This window comes from Hakea prostrata, chromosome 3 (genome assembly GCF_041222555.1).
Source record: "Hakea prostrata isolate BN-2017 chromosome 3, UWA_Hpros_2, whole genome shotgun sequence".
Lineage (NCBI taxonomy): Eukaryota > Viridiplantae > Streptophyta > Magnoliopsida > Proteales > Proteaceae > Hakea > Hakea prostrata.
Window position 1 is genome coordinate 44157872 of NC_142602.1, and position 23197 is coordinate 44181068.

Consider the following 23197-nt stretch of genomic DNA (forward strand, 5'->3'; position numbering starts at 1 on the left):
TCCCATTTTCCTTGATTAACTACTTCATTAACGAAGGATTTAGAGTACTCTTCTTTCAAACTCCACCATCTTATTCTGGGATAGTTTACCTTGGACCTTTTATGTGTTCTTGGGACTAAGCACATATCCAAGACCACAAGTCTATGTTGTGTAGTTAAGCTTTCCCCCGGTATCACCTTGCAATCCTTGCACAACAATCTATCATTCCTTCTAGTTAGAAAGAAATCTATTTGGCTTCTATGCTGTCCACTTTTGAAAGTAATTAAATATTCATCTCTCTTTTTGAAGTAAGTATTTATAATAGATAGATCAAAAGTAATAACAAAATCCAAAATTAAAATCCCCTCCTCATTCATTTCTCCAAAACCATATCTTCCATGAACACTCTCATATCCTCTTTGATCTTTCCCAATATGTCAATTTAAATCACCTCCTATGATAATCTTTTCTCCTTGACAAATTCCTTGCATTAATCCATCCATATTTTCCCAAAATTTTAGCTTTAGACTTTCATCTAGTCCTACTTGAGGTACATATGCACAAATTATATTTACGAACTCTTTCTCCATTACAAGCTTGATAGCAATAATCCTATCACCTACTCTTTTAACATCCACCACATCATTTTTTAAATCTTTATCCACTATTATACCCACTCCATTTTTATTTGTTTTATCCCTATTATACCAAAGTTTAAAGTCATCCAACAATAATAATATACATTATTCATGCCATATTGGATGGTGCAAGCGTATGAGAAAGGAATAATTTTCAATTCACTGCCTTGGAACTTTTAAAATTCAAAACCTAATAAAAAAAATTTTAATCTTTTTATTTTATTTTTAGACCTACAAAAAAAAATAAAAAATAACGTTGCATACCATAAGGAAACGATGCATACATACCGATCCAACAAGTAACTGGCAACATCACTAACACAACTGTTACCAACTGATGCTCTAGAAACCTAATAGTAGTCGTCATAACGATTCCGAGGAATCAAGGAATCAATTATTTCTGATTTCTGAACCCATTTGGACTTGAATTTTTGTATGAGTATTTCACAAAGAGCTAGCGATGCTCTCTCTGTAATCAATCAGGGAACTTACGATATACACTCTGCAACTAGCAGATGAACACTATGACTAAGCAATCCATCCTTCACCCAATTACAAACACATTAGTGCATCACAATATTGAATTAATTCAATAATAGATGGAAAACTGATGCATATTCAGATAAGAAGAATTAATGGGGGTAACGAGTTCTGTTTCCAGAAGTGGGTGGCAAGAGGAAAACGATAGCGAGTAAAACGGCAGGATCTCTTCTGTTCTCATCAGTCCTCATATCATAAATATAGGGGATGGTAACTTTGAAAAAAAAATCCCTTACAGAATGCATTTTTGATCAATAACCGTAGAAAAGTGAATGCTTTCTATGATATCTTCTTTCTGGCTACAAAACGTGCTAATCGATAAGATATTTTTTTTTGGGGGGTGAGGGGGAGGGGTTGAAGAGAACTGAAAGCAAGCAAAACCTGGAACCTTTTGATACAACTTTGTAATGGAAATCATGAAAGTCAGCTTGAAAAACAACTATCACCCAGCGTCTTCATTGTCTGGAGCTCCATTTTAACAATCAATGCATAACCCCGAAGTAGGACTGAGAACTAAAGATTCATTGAGAAGGGTAGAAATAAATGACAAAAATTATTTTCCTTTTATTTTCTTGACATCATCAATCCAGTCACAAGGGCTGGGGGCCCATAGGCTCAAAGGCTTGAACCTGAAACCTAGTTGGTCTTACTACTTCATATAGGAAGTTACCACCATGTGCCAGAAATACCTACACAATGCATGACTTAGCTGAACAAGACCCCCCCCCCCTACCCCCTTTTTCTCTCTCTCTCTCTGTCCTCCCTCTCCAAAATCATTCCCAGAAAAACAAACTACAATGTTTTTTAACAACTCAGACCAAGTATGAAGACATAAGATTCCAACTGATCATCATGTGTGAAGGCATCCGTGCCACAAACCGGAGAACATCGAGCTTTGATTCGGGGAGATGACCTGACAAGTTACCTGACTTGTCAAGGAACTTCAAAATATTGGGCAATACAAGTTCTCTACAATGGAGATGCAGCAGTGGAACCTTTGATAGAACACTTCCTTTCTGAACATCCAGACCCTCTGGCCTCCGCATTTTGTATGGTTTCCCTGTGGATGGTTCAATATCAATTCGAGGCATCTGCTTCCATTTTCTGTGGACATACCAGCCATACTTATAGTCTCCCACTATTGGAGTGCCCAGAGCTTCGCACAAAGTGGACCCGGAGCTGCAACCAGAAAGTGAAGCTAATATTAATCATGAGACCAAGTAAGGTGATCATGCTGGTAAAGTAATAAACAACATACATACAAATGGAAGGATTATAATTACTTAGGTTGATCTGGTATGGCCTCTTGTATGGGACTAAAAACTAACTAGGCTAAGTATGAAAATAGCTTGTTACTTTAAGTTTGAGCAAATGGATCATTTTATATCATTTATTGGAATGTAATTAGGTTTTCCACTCTCCCATGCATATGGCCATGAACATGGTATGAAATCTATGTGGAGACTTGGAGACTCTAACATGGCCAAGACGAAACATTGGTTTGAATCATAATTGAACAAAATTTTGGTCAAAATGTGATCTTACATTGATTGATATTTTGATATTTCAAGAGGCTAAGAATAAATGGGGGAAAAAACTTCAAAACAAACTCTCGATGGGTATTAGTTGAACCATTTTTTACCCTGGTTTCAACAAGGCTAGACGTGGAACGGGGGGGGGGTTATCAAGGATAATTCTCGACAATAACGTCAGTGAACACAGGAAAGCAGTAGATTGACGAGATTCCTATGTCTTTCATTCATAGGGATCATGAGTTTTCTCCGCTTCAGATGACCACTGTGAAACTCAATGGGACAAATTATCTTAGAAGATCTAGTTCAGTTTCCCTTGCAGTTGGAGCTCGTGGTCTTATTGGTCATCTTGATGGGACTTCTACCAAACCTTCCACACCTGGTCCGCAACTTTCCAAGTAGTACACATATGAATGATTGGTTGGTCATGGGTTTCATCAACTCCATTGAATCAAGCATAACAGACAATTATCTCCTCCTTCCTGATGCGGTAACTATTTGGAAAGTTGCTAAGGACACAAACTCCAAAGTAGGTAATGATGCACAGTGCTTTGAAATTAGACGAAAAATCAACCAATTGCAGCAGAAGGACCTTACTCTTTCTCAGTTTTATAACACTCTTCGGGGATATTACTAGACTTTAGATTTCAATGTGAAGTTTACACCCAAGAATGTTGAAGATACTATTGCCTATCAACAGTGGGAAGACAAACAGAGAGTTTATAATTTTTTTGAAGAATTGAATATAGAATTTGATCAAATTTGCACACAAATCCTTTCTAGAAAGCCTTTCCCTTCTCTGGCTCAAGCCTATGCCATGGTAGATACAAAGGACAATTGGCAGATAGCTATAGTACATACACAGACTCTTGATAGATTTGTGTTAGCTTCTGGTTCCAGTATTCATAAGCCTAGTTTTGGTAACTCAACACTTCCTATGAAGTGTTGAGTATTGTGGAAAGGAACGTCATACAAAGGATAAATGTTGGAAACTACATGGACTTCCAACCAAGTCTCGTGGAGGAGGAAAGAGTGGCAGTAGGGGCAACAATCAAGTATCTACAAATCAAGCTATTCTAGAGAGTACTCCAACACCTACTTCCGTAGACGAGATCCATAATCTTTTTTGTCGGTTGACCAAACTTGACAGATCCTCTTCCGGTTTGACTCCTAGTGCAAGTGTTGCATCTGTCGTTGCCTCTACCTCTGGTTCCCAACCTCTTACAAGTATTTTCGATTGTCACAATGTTAATTCTATTGATCTCTCCTAGATAATTGACTCTGGGGCAACCGACTACATGATAGACTCATCTTCTTTATTCCACACTTATTATTCTATTCCACCTGTTCAAAACGTTTGAACAACTGATGGATTTCTATCCCTTATTTCTGGAAAGGGCTCCATCATCTGGACACCTAACTTCAACCTTTCCTCTGTTTTGCATGTTCCAAAATTTTCAGCTAATTTATTATCCATTAGTAGCCTAACCCGTGATATAAACTGCAAAATAACATTCTTTCCATCTCATTGTGTTTTTCAGGACCTGGAGACAATACGATTGGCAGAGGTAAACAAAAGGAGGGGCTCTACCTATTTGATGATTTTGATTCTCCATCAGCTCTTTCTATAGTTTTTGCATCATGCTCTCTTGCATTAGTATCTTTATTACAGCTGCATAATCGTCTTGGCCACATTCCTTTATCAGTTCTGTCTATATTTTTTCTAATTTGGTTAAAAAGTGTCATTTGAATGATTTTCGCTCTAAAACTTGTATTTTGGTCAAACAAACAAGACATTTATCCCATTTCAAATAATAGAAGTAAAGTTTATTTTTCTGTTATTTACTCCAATGTATGGGATCCATGGAAGAAAATTCAACCGAAATTATTGATATCTACAAAATTAGAGATCGAAACGGAAGGTACAAATACACACACAAAATGTACCATATCATCATATCGACCCGAAATGACACAATCATATGTTACAAAATGTACATTTTCAACCCAAATTTCAACCTATCGTCATTTTTAAGCATACCGAGCGATATTGCCTCTTACATTTCGACCATATTTTCAACTTTTTTTTTTTATTTCTCTTGATTTCATCCCTCTTTTCACCTAATTTCTACAACTCCATTTCATTTAAACACCAGATTTGAGATTTGTTCCTCCATTTGTGGATTTTCTCAAATCTTGCAAGGTGAGTAACCAACTTCCTCATTTTTTATTTTATTTGTGCCTCAAATCTTCTTGGATTGCTTCCAAATTTTAGTATGCTTACTTTAGAGTGTTGATCTATGTATTTGTAGTGTGAAAATTAATTTTTTATTCATCCTACTATTTTTTCCTTTTTCTATTATCAAAAATTATTTTGTAAATTATGTATGTTGTTGGAAATGTATATGTATGGTAGATGTATGAGCTTCAAATTAATGTATTTGAAAGTTGAGACACCATATTGCTATGATGGTGTTGAATCAAATTTTTTTTTTTCTTCTGTTAATTATCTATTTTTTCTGTATTTAATATATATTTAAATAATTTAAAAAAATTGAAGTATTAAAAAAAAGTAATTAATTTCTATTTTAAATTTAAAATAGGAGAGTATTAGTGGAAGCATGTATGCAATTTTTGGAGCATGTTGTGGAGCTTTTTAAGATAGTGTGTATTTTATATATTTTTAACTTATTTATATATTAAAAAAATCTATTTTTTAAATTTAAAAATAGGAGGTTATCATTAGAAGCATGTATGTAATTTTAGAGCATACTGTGTAGCTTTTCAAGATACTTAGTGTGTATTTCTTGTATCAAGCACTCTCTTTCAAAGATGTCAGACATAGCTTGGCAACACAGAAGGCCATTAACAGCTAATAAGAGGAAGAGCAAGTGTAATTACTACAAGAAACAAATAAGAGGAGGTGGGGCCACAAGACTGAAGGTGCATCTAGTTGATGGAAAGTGGAAACAGGGACATAGTAAGGTGCCAAAAGGTGCACTCAGAGGTCAAGAAGGCAATGGCCTCATATATTAGTGGGGGAAAGCAAAAAAAGAAAGAGAAAATAACACAGAGGAGTTTAAGGATGCATGCTTAAATGACCTTCCAAATCCCGAGGATTATGGTCTAAATGAGCCAGGAGAGTATGGATGTGACCCTGACCCTGAGTCCAAACAGATCAGGAGGGTGATGATGATAATTAGGGAGCAACAGAGGGTGACATGAGGAGGCAACAAAGGCCTTTGGGTTGTGGGTCTTCTAGAGAGCCAGCAAGTATAGGAAGCACAGGTAGCTCCCAAGTCCCTATGAGGAGGAGTCAGAGTGTGAGGCAGGAGGTTCTTAACCCACGGGCCCCAACAAGGGGTCGAGCTTCATCAGCACATCCTATAGATCTGGATCTAGAGATTCTTCACAATGATCCAGCCCTATTTAGGAGGCCTGAGCAAAAGCAAAGAAAGTTGAAGCACTCATGCGGGAGTGTGAAGGAAAAAGTGGGGATGGCTTTCTCCAAATGGGCTTATTACCATAGTATTCTAGCATATAAAGCCCAAAGGCCCTACTATAGGGATATGATTGAGGGGATAGGTAAGGCTGGGAGTGGTGTACAGGGACCCACTCCATATGAGATATATAATGTCTATTTGCCTAAGCATAAGGAGGAGTTAATGAGTATATTAATGGATTGAAGTCCATGTAGGCTCATTATGGAGTGATTGTGATGGCTGATGGTTGGACTGGTCCCATTTGACAATCCATCATTAATTTTATGTTGAATTATGATGGGAGGACAATGTTCCTCAAGTCAGTAGATGCATCCGATGATAAGAAGGATGCAAAATACATTCATAAATTATTCAAGCAAGTGATGAAGGAGGCTGGAGTGGATAATGTGATCCAAATTATGACTGATAATGGCTCCAACTACAAAAAAACTAGGTTGAAGATGCAGGGAAACTCCAGGTATCAAAACATATAGTGCTATTTTCATTTTTAAATACATATATTTAAATTACATGTACACTTTATGACTTTGTACTGATGCCTTGATGGATGGATAGATATAGGCTCTTTTGGACTCCATGTATTGCTCATTGCATTGACTTAATGTTGAAGAACATCAGAAAGGTCAAGCTTGTGAAAAGACCGTGGAGCAAGCTCGATAAGTTAGCACCTTCATCTATAACCACATATATGCATTAAAGATGATGAGGGACAAGTGTCAGGGTGACTTAGTGAGGCCAGACTTGCTACCAATTGGATAGGACTACAAAGCTTTGAGAGTACAAACACTAGCTTTAGGAGCATGTTTGCATCAAAGTAGTGGTTTACTTAGGAGGGTTCTTCATCTGTCAGAGGAAGAGAGCACAATTGACCTATTGGATAAGACTTTCTGGCATAATGTGAGGATAGTGGTGAAGATGCTTGAGCCTATGGTGCATATGTTGAGGATGGTAGATCAATAGAGAAGACCTACTCTCTACCCCACATATTTGCTCAGTAGAGAGGATGAAGCAGCAAGTTGCTCAGGTCCACCCACATAGCAACAAGAAAGTCCTCGAAATCATCCAAGTTAGATAGCAGTCTATGTTGTAGCATCCACTGCATAAGGCTAGTGAGTTGTAAGTCTAGTATTCAATTTAATTTTCATTATGTTATCACACTTATTAAGTATTACCTATTCCCTTTTATGACATACTTTTTCTTACACAACATACTATTTAAATCCCAAGTACCATTACAAGGACAATCTTGGGATGAGGCAAGATTTAATAGATATCATCCAAACTGTAGTGGAGAAGTTGGAACCAGATCCATCTAAACAAGCAATCATCCTTATGGAGGTGAGATAGTGATTTGATATTCACAATTCATAGTTTTATAGTAAGTTATTAACCTAGTAACTATTTATTGTTTTTCTATTTATATATTAGATAAGGCATTTAGGGATGCCACTGGGAGCTTTGGTTGTTCCATGGCCATATGGGGACAGGAACCGCCCGTAGGGATAAGTTCATTCTTTATATATTTGATAAATATAATTTAGTTATTTAAGTATTGAAATGACTTGAAGTCTATGTTTGTTGCAGCTGAATGGTGGTTCCAATTTGGATGTGACTCACCGCACTTGAATGCGATTGCAAGCAAAGTGCTCTCCCAAACATGTTCTGCCACTGGTTGTGAGCAAAATTGAAGCACCTTCAACCTCATTCACTCAAAGAGGTGCAACTAATTGGATGTGAAGCGTCTAGAGGACCTTGTTTACATACAGTATAATATGAGACTGAGGGAGGATCATATTAGACAAGGGATGGACTGAGAGAGTGACGATATCGAGTTGGCCGACATATTTGAGATGGATGATGATGAGAATCCAGTAGTTGACTGGATTGGGGACAATGAAGAGCCATTGCTGGATGAGGAGGGAGGTCGTCCCAGTAGACAGATTGCAGAGGAGATGGGGCTAATGTGGAGGACTTCATGGCCCAGGAGGGGAGTGCACATGCATCTCCTGCCCGTCCCTTCATGCCACAGCCTAGTGCATCCACCCAGAGTGAGGATTTGATTGGCTGGTCCAACATTGAGGATGATGTGACTTAGGCCTCCGGCGATGATGATGATGATGATGATGATGATGATGGAGGGGATTAGGAGGGTGTTGGACCTCGTGATCAGGATTCAGCTAATCCTAGGGACAAACCACCACCACCACCACCACCACCAGTACGTGAGAGTCGGGGGGGGGGGGGACGACCACCAAAATTCATAGGCGACAGTTAGTTCACTCATGTGACATAGGATTCAGACCATACTAGAGCTACATCTCGAGGCCAAAATGTTTCCACTATTCAAGGAAGGGGAAGGGGAGACAGCATGGCTATAGCACAGAGGAAACGCCATCATATGGGTCCTACCGTTCGGCTGATGCCGAGAGCTTGGTGGGATCTATGAGATCGATGAGCATGGATGATTCTAAAGACTCCTCCACCTCCAGAGGATATAGATGGCATAGGCTTGTAGAGTCCTTATATGATACTGTTGCGAAGAGTATTGGTTCTACTGGGTCGACTTATGGAGCTCATGGTTATGGACCATATAATGTCCCTCCTGGCTATTAGACTCAAGGTCAACCACTAGTGGAGCCTTATGGTTATGGAGCTTATGGTGTCCCTCCCACTATCACCTATCGAAGTCAGCCACTGGAACCTTATTGTCAATATGGACCTTATGCGGACAACCAAGTTGCTCCTTCATTTATTAAGGAGATCTTCCACTCTATACCACAACCACCACCAGCCTTTCCGTATGCAGTTGAACCAATTCCTTATCCTAGAGATTCAGAACTTCCCACCATCAAGAAATCTTAGGCATGTGGATGAGGCCACGTATAGAGCTGCAGTTGATGACTATGTCGACAACTATATGGGGCAAACATCATGGGACTTGTATTGTCAATTATATGGGGTGCAGATGGAAGAGGAAGACCTAGAATAAAGTAGACATGTAATTGGTAACATTCACACTTCTCATACGTAGTATATACTTGGATGTTACATTTTCAATGGTTTTTTTGGTAAACTAGTAGTTCTTTAGAGTTTATTATGCTTGAAGTAGGTAGTATGCAAGAATCCAAATCATTTTGAGTCCATATGAAGCCCGAAATTGAAGTTCCAATTTCCAAATAAAAATGTCCAAGTTTGATCGAAATTTCAAGGTTTCCATCGAAATTTCGACCTTTTGCAAGGTCAAATTCCTATTTCAATTGAATTTTCTTCCTTGATGGGATCCTTCTCGGACTGTGTCTATATCTGGCCATCATTGGTTTATTACATTCATTGATTGTAGCACCAGCACTACTTGGGTTTATCTCTTACATTAAAAAAGTGATGTGTTCTCTTGTTTCCAAAATTTCCACAATATGGTTAAGACCGATTTGGGGATGTACTATAAAATCCTTAGGACAGATAATGGGACTGAATATTTGGGTGGCAGCTTTCCCCCTTACTATTCTGATCATAGGATTATCCATTAAACCAGTTGTGTTGATACACCTCCGTAAAGTGGGGTTGCAAAACACAGAATAGACATCTCTCAGAAGTGGCACTGTCCCATAATGTAACTATGCACTGCCACCTCGATTCTGGGGTGTTGTAGTTCAAACAGCTACCTATCTCATTAATAGGATGCCTACACGTGTCTCAAATCAGCATTGTCCTCTTGAAGTTCTCCTAGGTACAACCAATTTTACTATACCCCATAAGGTCTTTGGATGTGTTGCATTTGTTCACAACCATCATAGTCATGGTAACCTTGATCCCAGAAGGTTACGGTGTATATTCTTGGGCTATCCCCCTACACAAAAAGGTTATAAATGTTACCATCCTAGATTTCGTCAATTTTGTGTCTATGGATGTTGTTTTTCACGAACAGGTTCCCCTTTTCTTCTCCTCTTCTTCAGGGGGAGAGTCTTAGTGAAGAAGCTCTGGTGTTCCTTGAGATTCCTCCTGAAGTTCCTACTATCTCCTTTGGTAGATTTTCTTTTGGAAGATGGAGTGACTAGACAAGAACAATTGGTGGATGATGTGCAGGGGGAGTATAAACCTCCACTAAAGACCCACCAAAGGAAGTAGAAGCCCTCCTCTGAGCCACGCCAATTGGAAGCACTAGATCCTAGTCCTGAGGCAACCATTCCTCCTGGTGAGTCTATCTCTGATCTTTATTTGTCCATTGCATTAAGAAAACAGCCACGCATTTGCACTAAACACCCTATTTCTAACTATCTATCATATCATTCCCTATCCCTAGAATTTCAAAGCTTTATTTCCTCTTTGTCTTCCACCTCTATCCCTAATTCATGGCAGGACGAAGTGTCTCACTCAGACTGGAAGAAAGCTATGGATGAGGAAATGCAAGCCTTGGAAGGAAAAAAAATAAGACATGGGATCTGGTATCTTTGTTGGTATCCTTGCCTACAGGGAAGAAGACTGTTGGATGCAAATGGGTGTTTGTAATAAAACACAAAGCAGATTGGACCATTAGGAGATATAAAACAAGACCGGTAGCCAAGGGTTTTACTCAACCCTATGGCATTGACTACCAAAAGACATTTTCTTTTGTTGCTAAGATGAATATTGTTCAGGCTGTTCTCTTATGTGCTATAAACCAAGGGTGGAGTCTTCAACAATTAGATGTGAATAATGCTTTTTTACATGGAGAGCTGAAGGAAGAAGTATATATGGATGTGCCCCCTAGTTATTCTAGTTCAGAGACGCATGCAAAGTTGTGTAGGATAAAGAGAGTTGTATATGGCCTAAAGCAGTCTCCTAGGGCATGGTTTGGAAGATTTCAAAAAGCAATGATCTCCTATGGCTACAAGCAAAGTAATGCAAACCATGCCCTGTTTATCAAGCAGTATAAATGTCACACTACGTATAATTGTCATCACAGGAAACAGTGAAGAGGAAATTACAACCTTAAACACATTGTTGGGGACAGAGTTTGAGATAAAAGATATGGGCAAACTCAAGTACTTTCTCGGGTTAGAGTTGGCCTACTTTGCTAATTTTGTCTCACTCTCTCAGAGAAAGTACACTTTGGACCTATTAGAAGAGACAGGAATGCTAGGGTGTAGACCTACTAAAACCCCAATGGAGCCTAATCAGCACTTGAAAGCTAAGGAAGGAGAACCAGTTGACAAAACCAGCTACTATTTGTCACATACTAGGCCAGATATCACCTTTGCAATCAGCCTTGTAAGTCAGTACATGCATGATCCTTATTCTTCACATCTTGATGCAGTATATCGTATCTTGAGGTATTTGAAGGCGTCTCCAGGGAAAGGTATTTTAATCTCTTCTCAAGGACATCTTAGAGTTGAAGCATACACTATGTAGATTGGGCTGGATGTTCAGATGACAAGAGGTCTACCTCTGGCTATTGAACTTATGTGGGAGGAAAGTTGGTGTCCTGGAGGAGCAAAAAATAGGTTGTAGTGGCTCAATCAAGTGCTGAAGCAAAGTTTAGACCCTTAGCTTAAGGTATTTGTAAAGTATTATGGTTGAAGGGTCTTCTTCAAGAACTTGAAGCAAATCTAGAAGGACCTATAAGGCTATATTCTGACGCCAAATCAGCCAACTACATCACTCATAATCTAGTTCAACTTGATAGGACCAAACATGTGGAAATTGATAGACATTTTATTAAAGAAAAGGTTGAGCTTGGTTCTGTTTAGATTTCTTTTGTTACCTCTGACAACCAACATGCTGATATTTTCACAAAAAGTTTTGAGTATCAAGTTATTTAGTAGTATTGTTAGCAAGTTGGGCATGATCGTTATCTATGCACCAACTTGAGGGGGAGTGTTGTAAGTCATATGTAAGTCATCAGTTGAGTTCAGTTAGGAGTTTGAGTCCAGTTGGGAGTTTGGTCTATTAGAGAGACTTTATCGGGGAACATTGTACTTGCTTATTCATAACTATTATTATAAATAAAGCCTTGCTATGTCACACAAGACATAGTCAGGATTCTCTCGAGATTTCAATAGGTCTGCATTATGAAATTTTACCAAACTTCGGTATTTTTTCATGGTCGAAACAGAATGGGAACTGAAATTCGAAACATTCCTGCAAAATTTTGCCCTGAGACAGCTAAGTTTTGGCGAAATTTTAACCATCGACAACATTTTGTCGAGAAGTTTAAAATCTCGCAAAAAATTGGCTATAAAAACAGAATTTTTGCAAAATTTTTGCTCATTTTGAGTGAAAATCAAACCGCATTTTCTAGAGCAAAATTTTGAGATCCACTTGGTTTTGGGTGGTTTTTCATCATTTTTTGTGACGCTCTTGCCAACAAACACATGCATTGGGTGGATCAAGCCTCATTTCAACCAGATTTGGCAATTTTATTTCTGGGGTATACCATTCTTCCCTAAACTAAAGTTTTTTAAATAGTTGTTGAATTGGCATGAAATAATATATGTTGAACACCTTGTACCAATCTACGAACTTATGGTGTCAAATTTTTTTCCTACACAATGTATTAATTTTTTATTTTCCTGTGTCAAAAAAATGTATTTTCCTACATATAAAATGTAAAAAAATATATATGGCATACACCTTGTATGGTGATGGAATAAATATATGTTTTACTCCAAGGGCCCATCTACGATCTCACGGAGTCAAAAAAATTTCCACCCAATAAATATTTATTTTATTTTTTGAAAAGTGATAACCTAATTATAAAAATTCAAATAATTATGGAAAATATGAGAAAAGGTTTTGAAAATCATAGAAAAATATGAAATGATTTTCTATATGTTTTTTGAAGTGTTGGCCATATGGTTTTATCACCGCTTTTCTTAGGGTAGCCGACTTTACTGTCAAAAAAGTTTTAAAAATGATTTTATATTTAAAGAAAAATACATGGACAAGGGAACTAGCTAGGTACATCATTGTTTCTTTGTCAGAAAGAAATTATTTTGATGTCATTTGACTTATGCAATCATTTTGTGTATCCAACAGTGATCATGTCTAGGAGTATGAGGAAACCAAGATCACAATCACAGAGGTAAGGGAGGGCGATTCCTAGAGGCAAGGGGATGGTAGAGAGTAAAGGCAAGAGGAGGGCAGCGAGCACAAACAGGGCTCTGCTCCCAAACCCAAGGGTGACCCTGCATGAGATATTGCACACCAGTGGATGGTGTTAAGCAGAAGACTTAGAGGGCTGCACCTTCTCCTTGTAGTGCCTTCACAACGACGGGATCCCATACTAGATAAAAATCCAGATGTGTTCAGGGAGGGGGGTGAGGCAACCCAAGATCAAAAGGAGCTTGGAAGAACATAAAGGGTGAGGTGAAGGAAAGAGTGGTGAAGTGGATGCTCTTCAACACATTTCAACCAACACAGCACATCAATCAATGATTAACATCATCACAAAGGTTGGTTGAAGTTACCATAGCCCCACACCTTTTGAGATCATGAACATGTATCTTCCATAGTAGAAGTAAAAGCTTTAGGAGTACATTGCAAGGATGAGGCCTTTTTGGGAGAGCTATGGGGTCACCATAGTGCATGATGGATGGACCAGTCCAACTAAAAAGTCCATCATCAACTTTATGGTGTATTGTGATTGGAAGATAGTATTCCTAAAATCTGTTGATGTATCTAGGCGTGTGAAGGATCACAAGTACAAAAATGGGCTCCTCCCAGAGGTGGTAGAAGAGGTGAGGGGTTACGAACGTTCTACAGATTGTCATAAACCAGAGCAACAACTTCAAGAAGATTGGAGAGATGATGATACAATCTAGTGCTCACAGTCACTTTTGGACACCGCGTGCGGCCCATTGCATCGATCTCATGCTGAAGGACGTTGGGAGGATAAAGATTGTTGAGAATGTAGTGGACAAGGCAAGGCAGGTGACGAACTTTATATATAAACACACCTCAAGGGTGACCTAATGTGACCCGGTATCACTAGATTCACCACAAACTACATTGGTTATTGGAGTATTGAGGCAAGAAATTTGGGTTGAGATCCATGTTTTCATATAAGGGAAGCCATATGTCAAACAAAACCAAGAGGCAGCCAGAACTTCCTAAAGATCATCAATGACAGATGGACTACACATCTTATGCATGCAATGTATAAGCCTGGTAAGTATTATGCAATTTGTTGGTAATTCATTCATTTGATCTTAAATTCACAAGTTATATCTAATTGTGAGTTCTAAAATTGTGTAGCTTACTATCTTAACCCCAACTACCAATACAACAAGTGTTTGGGGTTAGATGAGGAGTTTGTCGAGGTGGTGAAGACCGTTATGGCAAAGTTGGAATAGGACCTAATGCTCTAGTCCCTATCTAACAATGAGGTGGTAAGAGTTGCATTGCATTCTGAAAGAGTTTAGCTAACCATCATTACAAATGACTATAGATCAAGGTTTTCAGGAACGTATTCGGGTCCTTTTATTCAAATGTTGTTATGCAAGGACGGGGCCGCAAAGTTCCATGCTAGATCAATAACTCCTATAGAATTATTACATTTTACAAATTACTAGATTATCTATTGAGACTTAATGTTTTTGTTATAAAGTAACTAAGTGGGTTACTTATGGTAGGATTGCAGAGAACCGCAAGAAGGTACAATCAAGGGCCTCCTGCAGACTTGCTCTGCCTCTGGATGTGAAAGGAACTAGAGCACCTTTTTGTTAATCCACTCGAAAAGGCAAAACAAATTGGGTTCCAATCACTTCAATGACCTTATACTTGTCCACAAAAACATAAGGTTGAGGCTCCGACACATACGCACGAACGTAGCGCGTGACAGGCAACGAGATTTGATCCCTCTCGCCGATATCTTCCAGGTGAAGTTAGATGATGAGGATCCCATTGTCAATTGGGTGAAGGATAAGGGTGCACCGTTATTAGGCCAGCTTGGAGGGAGGCTTAACCCACATATTGGTTAGGAGGTGGGTGTTAACATCCATGAGTTCATGGTTGGCGAGAGGCAAGTACACACTCAAAAGGCAATTGTTGTTCTTTTTTTGGGATCAAATGGTGGAGCTACTATTGCAGATGAGGATTGCTCTAGGCCCTTGAGCTACGATAAGGTTGTGGCTTCAACATATGTGCAAGGTCTGGACAGGACCTAGAATCCTACTCAGACACAGGCCTGGACTTGTACTAGGGATGATGGTGCTGATGATGGTGCTGATGATGGTTGTGGTGATGGTGGTGCTGATGATGGTGCTGATGATGGTTGTGGTGATGATGGTGATGATGATGGTGGTAGCGGAGGACTTTAGAGCTTATGCAGTTCCACTACCGAAGGTAGCAGCAAGCTCCATTAAATTTATTGGGGAGTCACAGTTCACGTAGGACTTTAGAGCTTATGCGGTTCAACTATCGAAGTTAGCAGCGAGCTCCATTAGATCCACTACCGGAGATAGCAGCAAGCTCCATCAGATTCATTAGGAAGTCACATATCACGTAGGACTTTAGAGCTTATGCGGCTCAACTATCGAAGTTAGCAACGAGCTCCATTAGATTCACACATGCCACGCAGAGCACCATGGTGGCATACCTCATTATAGGACCAAGGCCTTCTCATCTAAAGTTGCTTTAGAGAGCCCCATGGCCAGTTCCACCCAACTGGGGTAAATGGACATGGACATGGCTAGCTTGGCAGGCTCGATAGGGTCCATGAGCTTAGATGACATGGAGAGTGTGGGGTATGCACCATACAAGGTTTATAACTATAAATATGGATATGGATATGGATATGGTGGAGCATATGGTGAGCCATTTGGTCGTTCATCTTCTTATTCAAGTGGACGTCTACACATGAATATGAGGATGGATCGTTTGTGGAGTCCATCTTTGGATATCCATCAAGGCCACTAGTACCAGTACCACAGCCAAAGCCACAATATCTATTTCTGAAAGCAAGTTACCACAGTTATTTGTCATTTCCTTTATGACACATTGTCTAAGATGGGATATCCAGTTTATCCAGTTTATGTGGATGATCTAAAGGAGGGCAATGACAAACTTCCACAAAATTTAGGCATACCATGACATGGCCTCAATATGTCCTGTATTTAGAGTGTGCATTAACTCAAAGGATGGATCTAGCCTGACACAACAGCTTTCATTAGATTAGAGTAGGTCTCATTCATCGTGTACTGTTATTGTGGACTTCTAATATATAATTTCCTCATTGATTAATTATCGTTATACATCATTCCTTGTAATTTTTAATTGTGTACAGAGTTCTACACTTCTACTTCTATATTGAATTCTACTTCTTATATTTGTTGTTGCATTTTAATGAAAATCTTAGTGTTCTATTGCATAATATCCATATTTACATTTGCGAAAATACATGTTCCAGACTTCCAATTTCACCTGCATGCAGTTGAGCAAGTGCTGATCAATAACAACATATAGGGTTAGGTTTTAGTAAAAAAATAATAGGCTATATATTGTATTTATTGGCCTCAAATTAGGTTGAACACCGAAAATCAGGCCAAAAAATCCCAAATTCCCTCCAAAATGAACCATCTGAATCTCGTACAGTTTCGCCAGTTTCAACTAGGTCAAAATGGCGAAACAAAACGAATTTATTTTCTATAATTGGATCAATTCAAGTTAAGCCATATTGGTCATTCTGCCTTTTTTGGGGTGAATTGTCTTTTTTTTTTTTTTTTTTTTTTTTTTGTTAGTATGTAGATAGGAATTCCACACTCCTATGCAGATGGCTTGGGAATAGGGTTATATTTAAAAAGAACTAAGTTTCCTTCTAAGATTAGGACACGTAATTGGCTGTCAACAGCATCAATTTAATGCCCCAACGTGGAATCATATAATTAAACTCTGCTGCAAAGCTTGGCTACTACATTCCTTCTCTATCAGAGACTATTTTGGGTTTTTGAAATCCAGGTTATTAAGCTGTTGATCTTAAATCCAGATCGTTCATTCTGCTTGGTGATCAATGTCCTAGTATTATTCTACTTGGTGTTTGACATACAAGAGGAGAGTGTTGATAGTTATTTAACATCCTAACACCAATACTATCAATGGGATCAGCAATGATAGTGCAGATATGCTGCAAGTAGAGGGCTACAATAGAAGGTAAGGATATCCAACCCCATCCCCCTTCTTTCACCAATAATTCTGTTTTGTTCAACTCCAGTAGATTAAGAAACCTAACAAGTCAAATACTTGGATATATAAGAATTCCTCCACCAGATCTGTCCCAAACTTCACTACATCACCTTAATTCATTCCCCACTAGGTTGGATGCAAGTTGCAGTCAAACCATTAAAACCCCAAATTCCAGCCATTTTTTGAATTGTCACATTCCCAACAAAACCTAATTTCTATCTAGGTCTAGTTCAATCCATCTATTAGAATCCTCCAAGATCGGAACCACATATGCCCATACCTATCGCCTCACTTGATACAAGTTGCAGCCCCGTCTAACCACTACATCCTAGGTTTTTCTGTACTCAAACAAACTGCCTTAAACCCTGCGTAACTCTAGAAACCTATTTCTAATCGTCAGAAATGGTATCATAGACTATCTTACTTCTGATGCCCGACACCCTAAAATCTTTGAACAAACAACATTCCACAACCCTAATTTGAGATAACCTGTTTTCTGCCCTACACACCCAACTCGATTTGTTGAGATTGGCCTATTCTCCCCCAGATTTGAGTTAGTTTTTGTATAGATCTTGGCTATTGGCTCGCAGTTCAACTGAGGGCACATCAGGGTCAAAAAGCAGGTTGCCTGCCCATAGCTGTTGTGGTATCTAGGTGAGGAGGTGTTCGAGGACTTTTTTTTTTTTTTTTTTTTTTTTTGGGGGGGGGGGGGGGGAAGGTAACAGCAAAGCACTTGGATGCATAGGCAATACTTTTGACAACCATTCACCCACCTAAGCGCCAATTGGTGACCAAGGAGCATGGACCTTGAAAACTACAATCGAAGGTGTTAAAAGGACAAGTGGAAGGCAAGAATGAAGTCCAACTTGAGAGAAATGTACTAGTATTTATTAATTAAGAAAATAGATAGTTTTTACCAAAAAAGAAAATAGGTAGCCTGAGCTAAATGAACGTGATCATCTACACAAACAAATGGTGTGTGGTTTTGTCAGTAGGGTTGAACTGGGCACAACAGCAGGTCTATAAGGAAATCAGACATAAACAGAGAATTTCATCATAAAACAGGCAGAGTAATGCTTTGATTATTACTACAGATTATGAAGTTTATGACTCATGTTTTTGAGAGTTAACACCATGCTCAGGATTTCCGCGTAAATCTCGATGAAACTATGGACGAATTCATGATTATAGTTGTCAAGGTGTCACTTAGGAGCCCAGGCGCCCTGATGCCTTGGCTGCCTAAGCCTCGTGATAATGTGTTCATGACTGCAGAAAGATATGAAAAAGGCTAATAAAATTTCTATAGAAAAGCAGGTATTTGATATCTGCATGGAAAGCAATACAAGAAATTTCAGTTTGTTGATTAATCATGTGGTTTAGATGGCTGATCAGATAAAACCTTCACAAAATTTAAGTGAAACTTTCAGCAATAACAATTAATCATGTGGCCTATAGGGGATCTGCCAAAAACTGTATAATGGACAGTATTTAGGTGAGTCAAGTTACATCTCAATTTTAGAGCCAATGGCAGACCCAAATCAAATTCTAAAGAGGCCTTGTTAACCTGTTAAGGATTTCTTGGGATACCTATTTTATATTTCATTTTAAGCAAAAGACAGACACTAAAAAACAGAACAACTTATTCACGGACATCCCAACGTAAGTTTAAAAAGCACACACCCCCTTTTCTATTAGAACTGTTAGTAATAGAGACGTAAAAAACAAGATGCCCTTGCAGGACCAAAAATGTAAAGACCACCATACCCCCTCTTCTAATGTGAGTTATCTGGAGAGAGAAATCTGCAATGAATCTGGTGGCATTCTATACCAGATCTGAATAGCTTGATGCTGTAACTCACAACAAAGATCAATCCCAGGTTTGATCTTTTGGGAATAAAACTGCACAGGGAAGCAAACATGTTTCCATATTTGGAAAATGAAAGCAAAAGGGATTGAAGTGATTACATGAGTTGATGACAAGGGGTTCAATTCGAGCTCCCGGCAACCATCTACCTCCTCCTTTTCTTCTTTTTTCCTTAGTTGCAGGTTTTTCTTTCTCTTGTCTTCTTCAACTACCGAAAACCAAAACCTCTAATACAATACGGACAGAATAATCTAAACAAGGGGTTTTCAATTTCAGCACTTGAAACAGTACTTTGTTGACTAATCTTGGATTCTATCCTATCAAGCTTTTCTATGATAATCTTTAGCATTTCTAGTTCAATGTTATTTTGAACTATGATAACTGTATCTGGAACCCCTACTGCTTTGTATTTGGTTATACCTACATTTTCTTCAGGTAGGTCTCCCCAATAAAATTCTTTCAATCTTTCTTTAACTCTCATATAGTCTGCGCTACAAGAAAGACTCATATTCCAAATAATCTTTTGGTTAGTTTTTCAAGGTTATCTATTTTTGTATCTATTAGAGACATTCTCTTCCTGAACTCTTCAGATTCTTGCTGCCTTTGAAGGCTCATCTTTTAGGCTTCAGCTTCTAGTTTTTCTAGATTTGCTAAAGTTTGCTTTTCTATATCTTTAGGTTCCCTTAATCTTAATTGGTGGATCAATTCTCATATTTCATCTTTAGAAGGAATCTTGGATAAATCAAGGTTTAGGATTATTTTTCTATAATCTTCAATCTTATGATTTATGTAATCTAGATTTTTAAGAACCTCTGTATTATCTTTCTCTAGATCAAGAGTTTGCTTTATCTGTTTTAATATCTTATTTTTATCTCCTATGATATCAGCTATTTTATCTATTGTATTTTGGATCTTACCCCAATTATCTTCAAGACTTATGTTCATGCTAATAATTAAATCTATGAGAGTGTTAATTATTTCATGGATATCATCTAAATCTCTCACATGCAGTCTATGCCTGAAATGTATAGACTGAAAATAACATCTGATCTTATATATGTCCATAGTAGTGACAATTTGTCCTACCATATCTGGGATTTCAAGCAGTATATCTGACAAATGTTAGTGTCAAAGCCTAATACTCTCAGCGAACTTAAAACATCCATCCCTATAGTATGCCCCTACTGATCCAGCGAACTTAAAACTTCCTGGACCCCCTATATACTATAGTATATAGGCCTATCGATAACTGCTTGAAATCAGTAGTTCTATCCCAAAGAGACCTATTATCATATAGTTGAAACAGACGGTTCACAATAAGGATGGGGAGCTGTGCTTAAAATTAGGCCAAATGAGTTTTCACCCAAATCCAGTGAAGAAGTTTGTAGATATGCTTCTGGATTACACCAGAACAAAAATCTAGCAGCTATAGATTTTGAAGTAGAATCTGTGATCAAAGGTGAACTATTCCTCCAAAATAAAAAGATTCTTGTTAGGACAGATTGTCAAGCTATAGTCAAATTCTATACAAATCTAAATGAAAGTAAGATTTCCCAAAGAAGATGGTTAATCTTCAGGAATACCATTATTAACAAAGGTTTTAATATTACTTTTGAAAATATTAATGGTAAAGATAATTTCCTTGCAGATGGGTTATCTAGATCCTTATTTGGAAAATGACTTGCAGGAATTAGAGATGGCTGACTCCCAACCCACAGATATGACTGAATCACAGTCGAAAGATCCCAAATATATGGCTGAATCCCAGTCGAAAGATATTTCAATTGAAGAAGTTATTGCTTCTGTGGTTAATCCCCAAAGCAGCAAAGATTTGCTCCCAAAGCTGGGCAGTGCTAACTTGAAAAAGAAGCACGTACCTAAAAAGATCATGTATGGTCAAAGATATCTCTATACCATTGACCAAAGATTTCAGTTCAAAAGCCTACTTGAGGTAGATGAACCAGATAAAACAATTTTAGATAATTTATGGATTTCTCATCATCAGAGTATCCATGATCCAGCAGATAAGGGCAAACGTGATTATTTCTCAATGGTCATGAATTGCCTCAATTTTCAGATGAATATGGCTTATTCAAAGTCAAAAACAAGCTACAGATATTACGTTGTGTTTCGGGGAAGACTCCCTAGAATTTATACACAATGGTCAGATGTTGCTACATGTATTAGAAATGTTGACAAGCCTCTTTACAAAGGCAATGTTGACCTTTCTGAAGCTTTGAAGGATGCCAGAAAAACTCTTGGCGTCAACTTCTACAAAGATCCAAAAATTGAAAAGGTTGATCAGAAAGATTTCAAGGGTGCACTCATGGCATGCGATGAGTGTTCCATCACAAAGATGGAAATGAAAGATTTGACAGAACAATGTGAGATATACAGGACGAGTTTGCTACGTCTTGTTGAAGAAGTTAACAGTTTGAGACTTGCAAACCGCAAGCTTGATAGTGAAAACACAAAATTAATAGCTCATTTGCTTCGTGCTAAAGATCTTTTAGGCATGAACGAATCTGAGATCATGACTTCATTTGTCAACAAACAAAAGAAGAAGACAAATGAAATCTCAAAAGAAAAACAGATTGTCGAAGCTCTTGAATCACCCATTCAACAATACATAAAATCAATTGATGAAATGATGGTGAAAGTTAAAGAGCTAATGACAGCGGAAGATGGTGGACCCAGTTCATCCAGCTCTTCAAAATCAGATGGTTTGTAGAAGATTTCCCAGAAGAGACGAGTACAGCAGAAGATCTAGAAGAGTAATTATTGCTGAACTTGGAGATCTCCTCATTCCAAGATGGGTAAATAGATATGGACAGATAATTGGACGAAAGTTCAAGAAAAATAAGAAAGTTACTTGTTTTCTCAAGAAATATGAGAGGAAGCATGAAGATAAAATAACAAAGAAAGCTATGAGAAAAAGTCGTGCCCACATCATGGACATGGTGGAAGATCAACCCCTCAGGTTTAATGAGACTATTAGAGAAATCATCGGTCTCGCATCAGACAACTTTGAAGTTGGAACAGTTATTATCTAAAGATGTTGCTGACGCATACAAAGATTCTGCTGACGCCATGATGACGTCATCAAAAGTTCTGATGTAACTTTAGGATAAGAAGAATCCGGACTGAACGAATCATCGTTCAGATAAGATTTCCTTTTTATCCTTTTATCTTTTATTAAGTTACGTTTTATGTTTTTTTGAGTTCCGATGTCTATATAAGGAACGTTTATGTACTAGTTAGGTATCGAGAGCCTTCTGAAGATCTCGAATAGTAAAGGTGTTAGTGTGCTTGTAAGAAAAGAAGTTTGCCCTGTAATAATCAGCTAATGTTTATGAAGCATCCTACTCCAATATTTCGCTGATCACAAGAGCAAAGCGCAGGAAGACTGAGTCTTCGTTAGTAAGTTTCTTAGTTTTTATTGTTTAAAGATATGGACTTGGAGTAATGTGGTAGTTATGTATTTCATGTCATTTGCATGCATATTCGAGGTGGATAACCGTGGAACATGCCTACAGTAGTGCCTCTGTTCTTGGTGACGACCACCACTGCATTCATGTAGGAGCATATGCATATTTGTTTAAATAATCCCAGATGAGTAGTTTCAGTAATAACCGAAACTAGGTGTATGCACAGTTGAGTACAGGTTGAAAGAGACCCAACTCCAGTGCTACCTAGAATTGGTGAAACACTGTTACGAAAGCTGATGTTAAATAATCCTAAGAATTATTCAGAAATTCAGATGGCTGTTTATAACCCCGTGAAATAGTTGGTGAGGTGCCTGACGGTCTGAAAGTCTGTTTAAATCTTAAAGAATGAGTAGAGTTAAAGGACCCTATCTGATAAAGTCAGGAGAATAGGCTAATGGCAGTCAAGGACTGGGTAAAGGCCTCACAGAGAGCCGTGAAGGGCAGTAAGTGTAAGTCCCGTTGTGCCGGCAAGGTTGCAGAGGTGCCAGATGAGTCT

At 38.3% G+C, this 23197-nt stretch overlaps 1 protein-coding gene across 6 annotated transcripts in view; it reads right to left on the reverse strand.

Moving 5' to 3' along the window:
• The window catches only part of LOC149022331 (RNA pseudouridine synthase 3, mitochondrial-like), a 75088-nt gene that overhangs the window by 13637 nt on the left and 38254 nt on the right, over window positions 1-23197 (reverse strand). Inside the window, exon 10 of one of the 6 annotated variants that reach the window (XM_089150460.1) lies at window positions 18063-18615. The exons of the other annotated variants lie outside the window; for them this stretch is intronic. Within the exon in view, the coding sequence (XP_089006586.1) occupies window positions 18610-18615 (6 nt within the window). The 3' untranslated portion in view covers window positions 18063-18609. Of the gene's footprint in view, window positions 1-18062; window positions 18616-23197 lie in introns of those variants that run through there. 6 annotated transcript variants of the gene reach the window in all.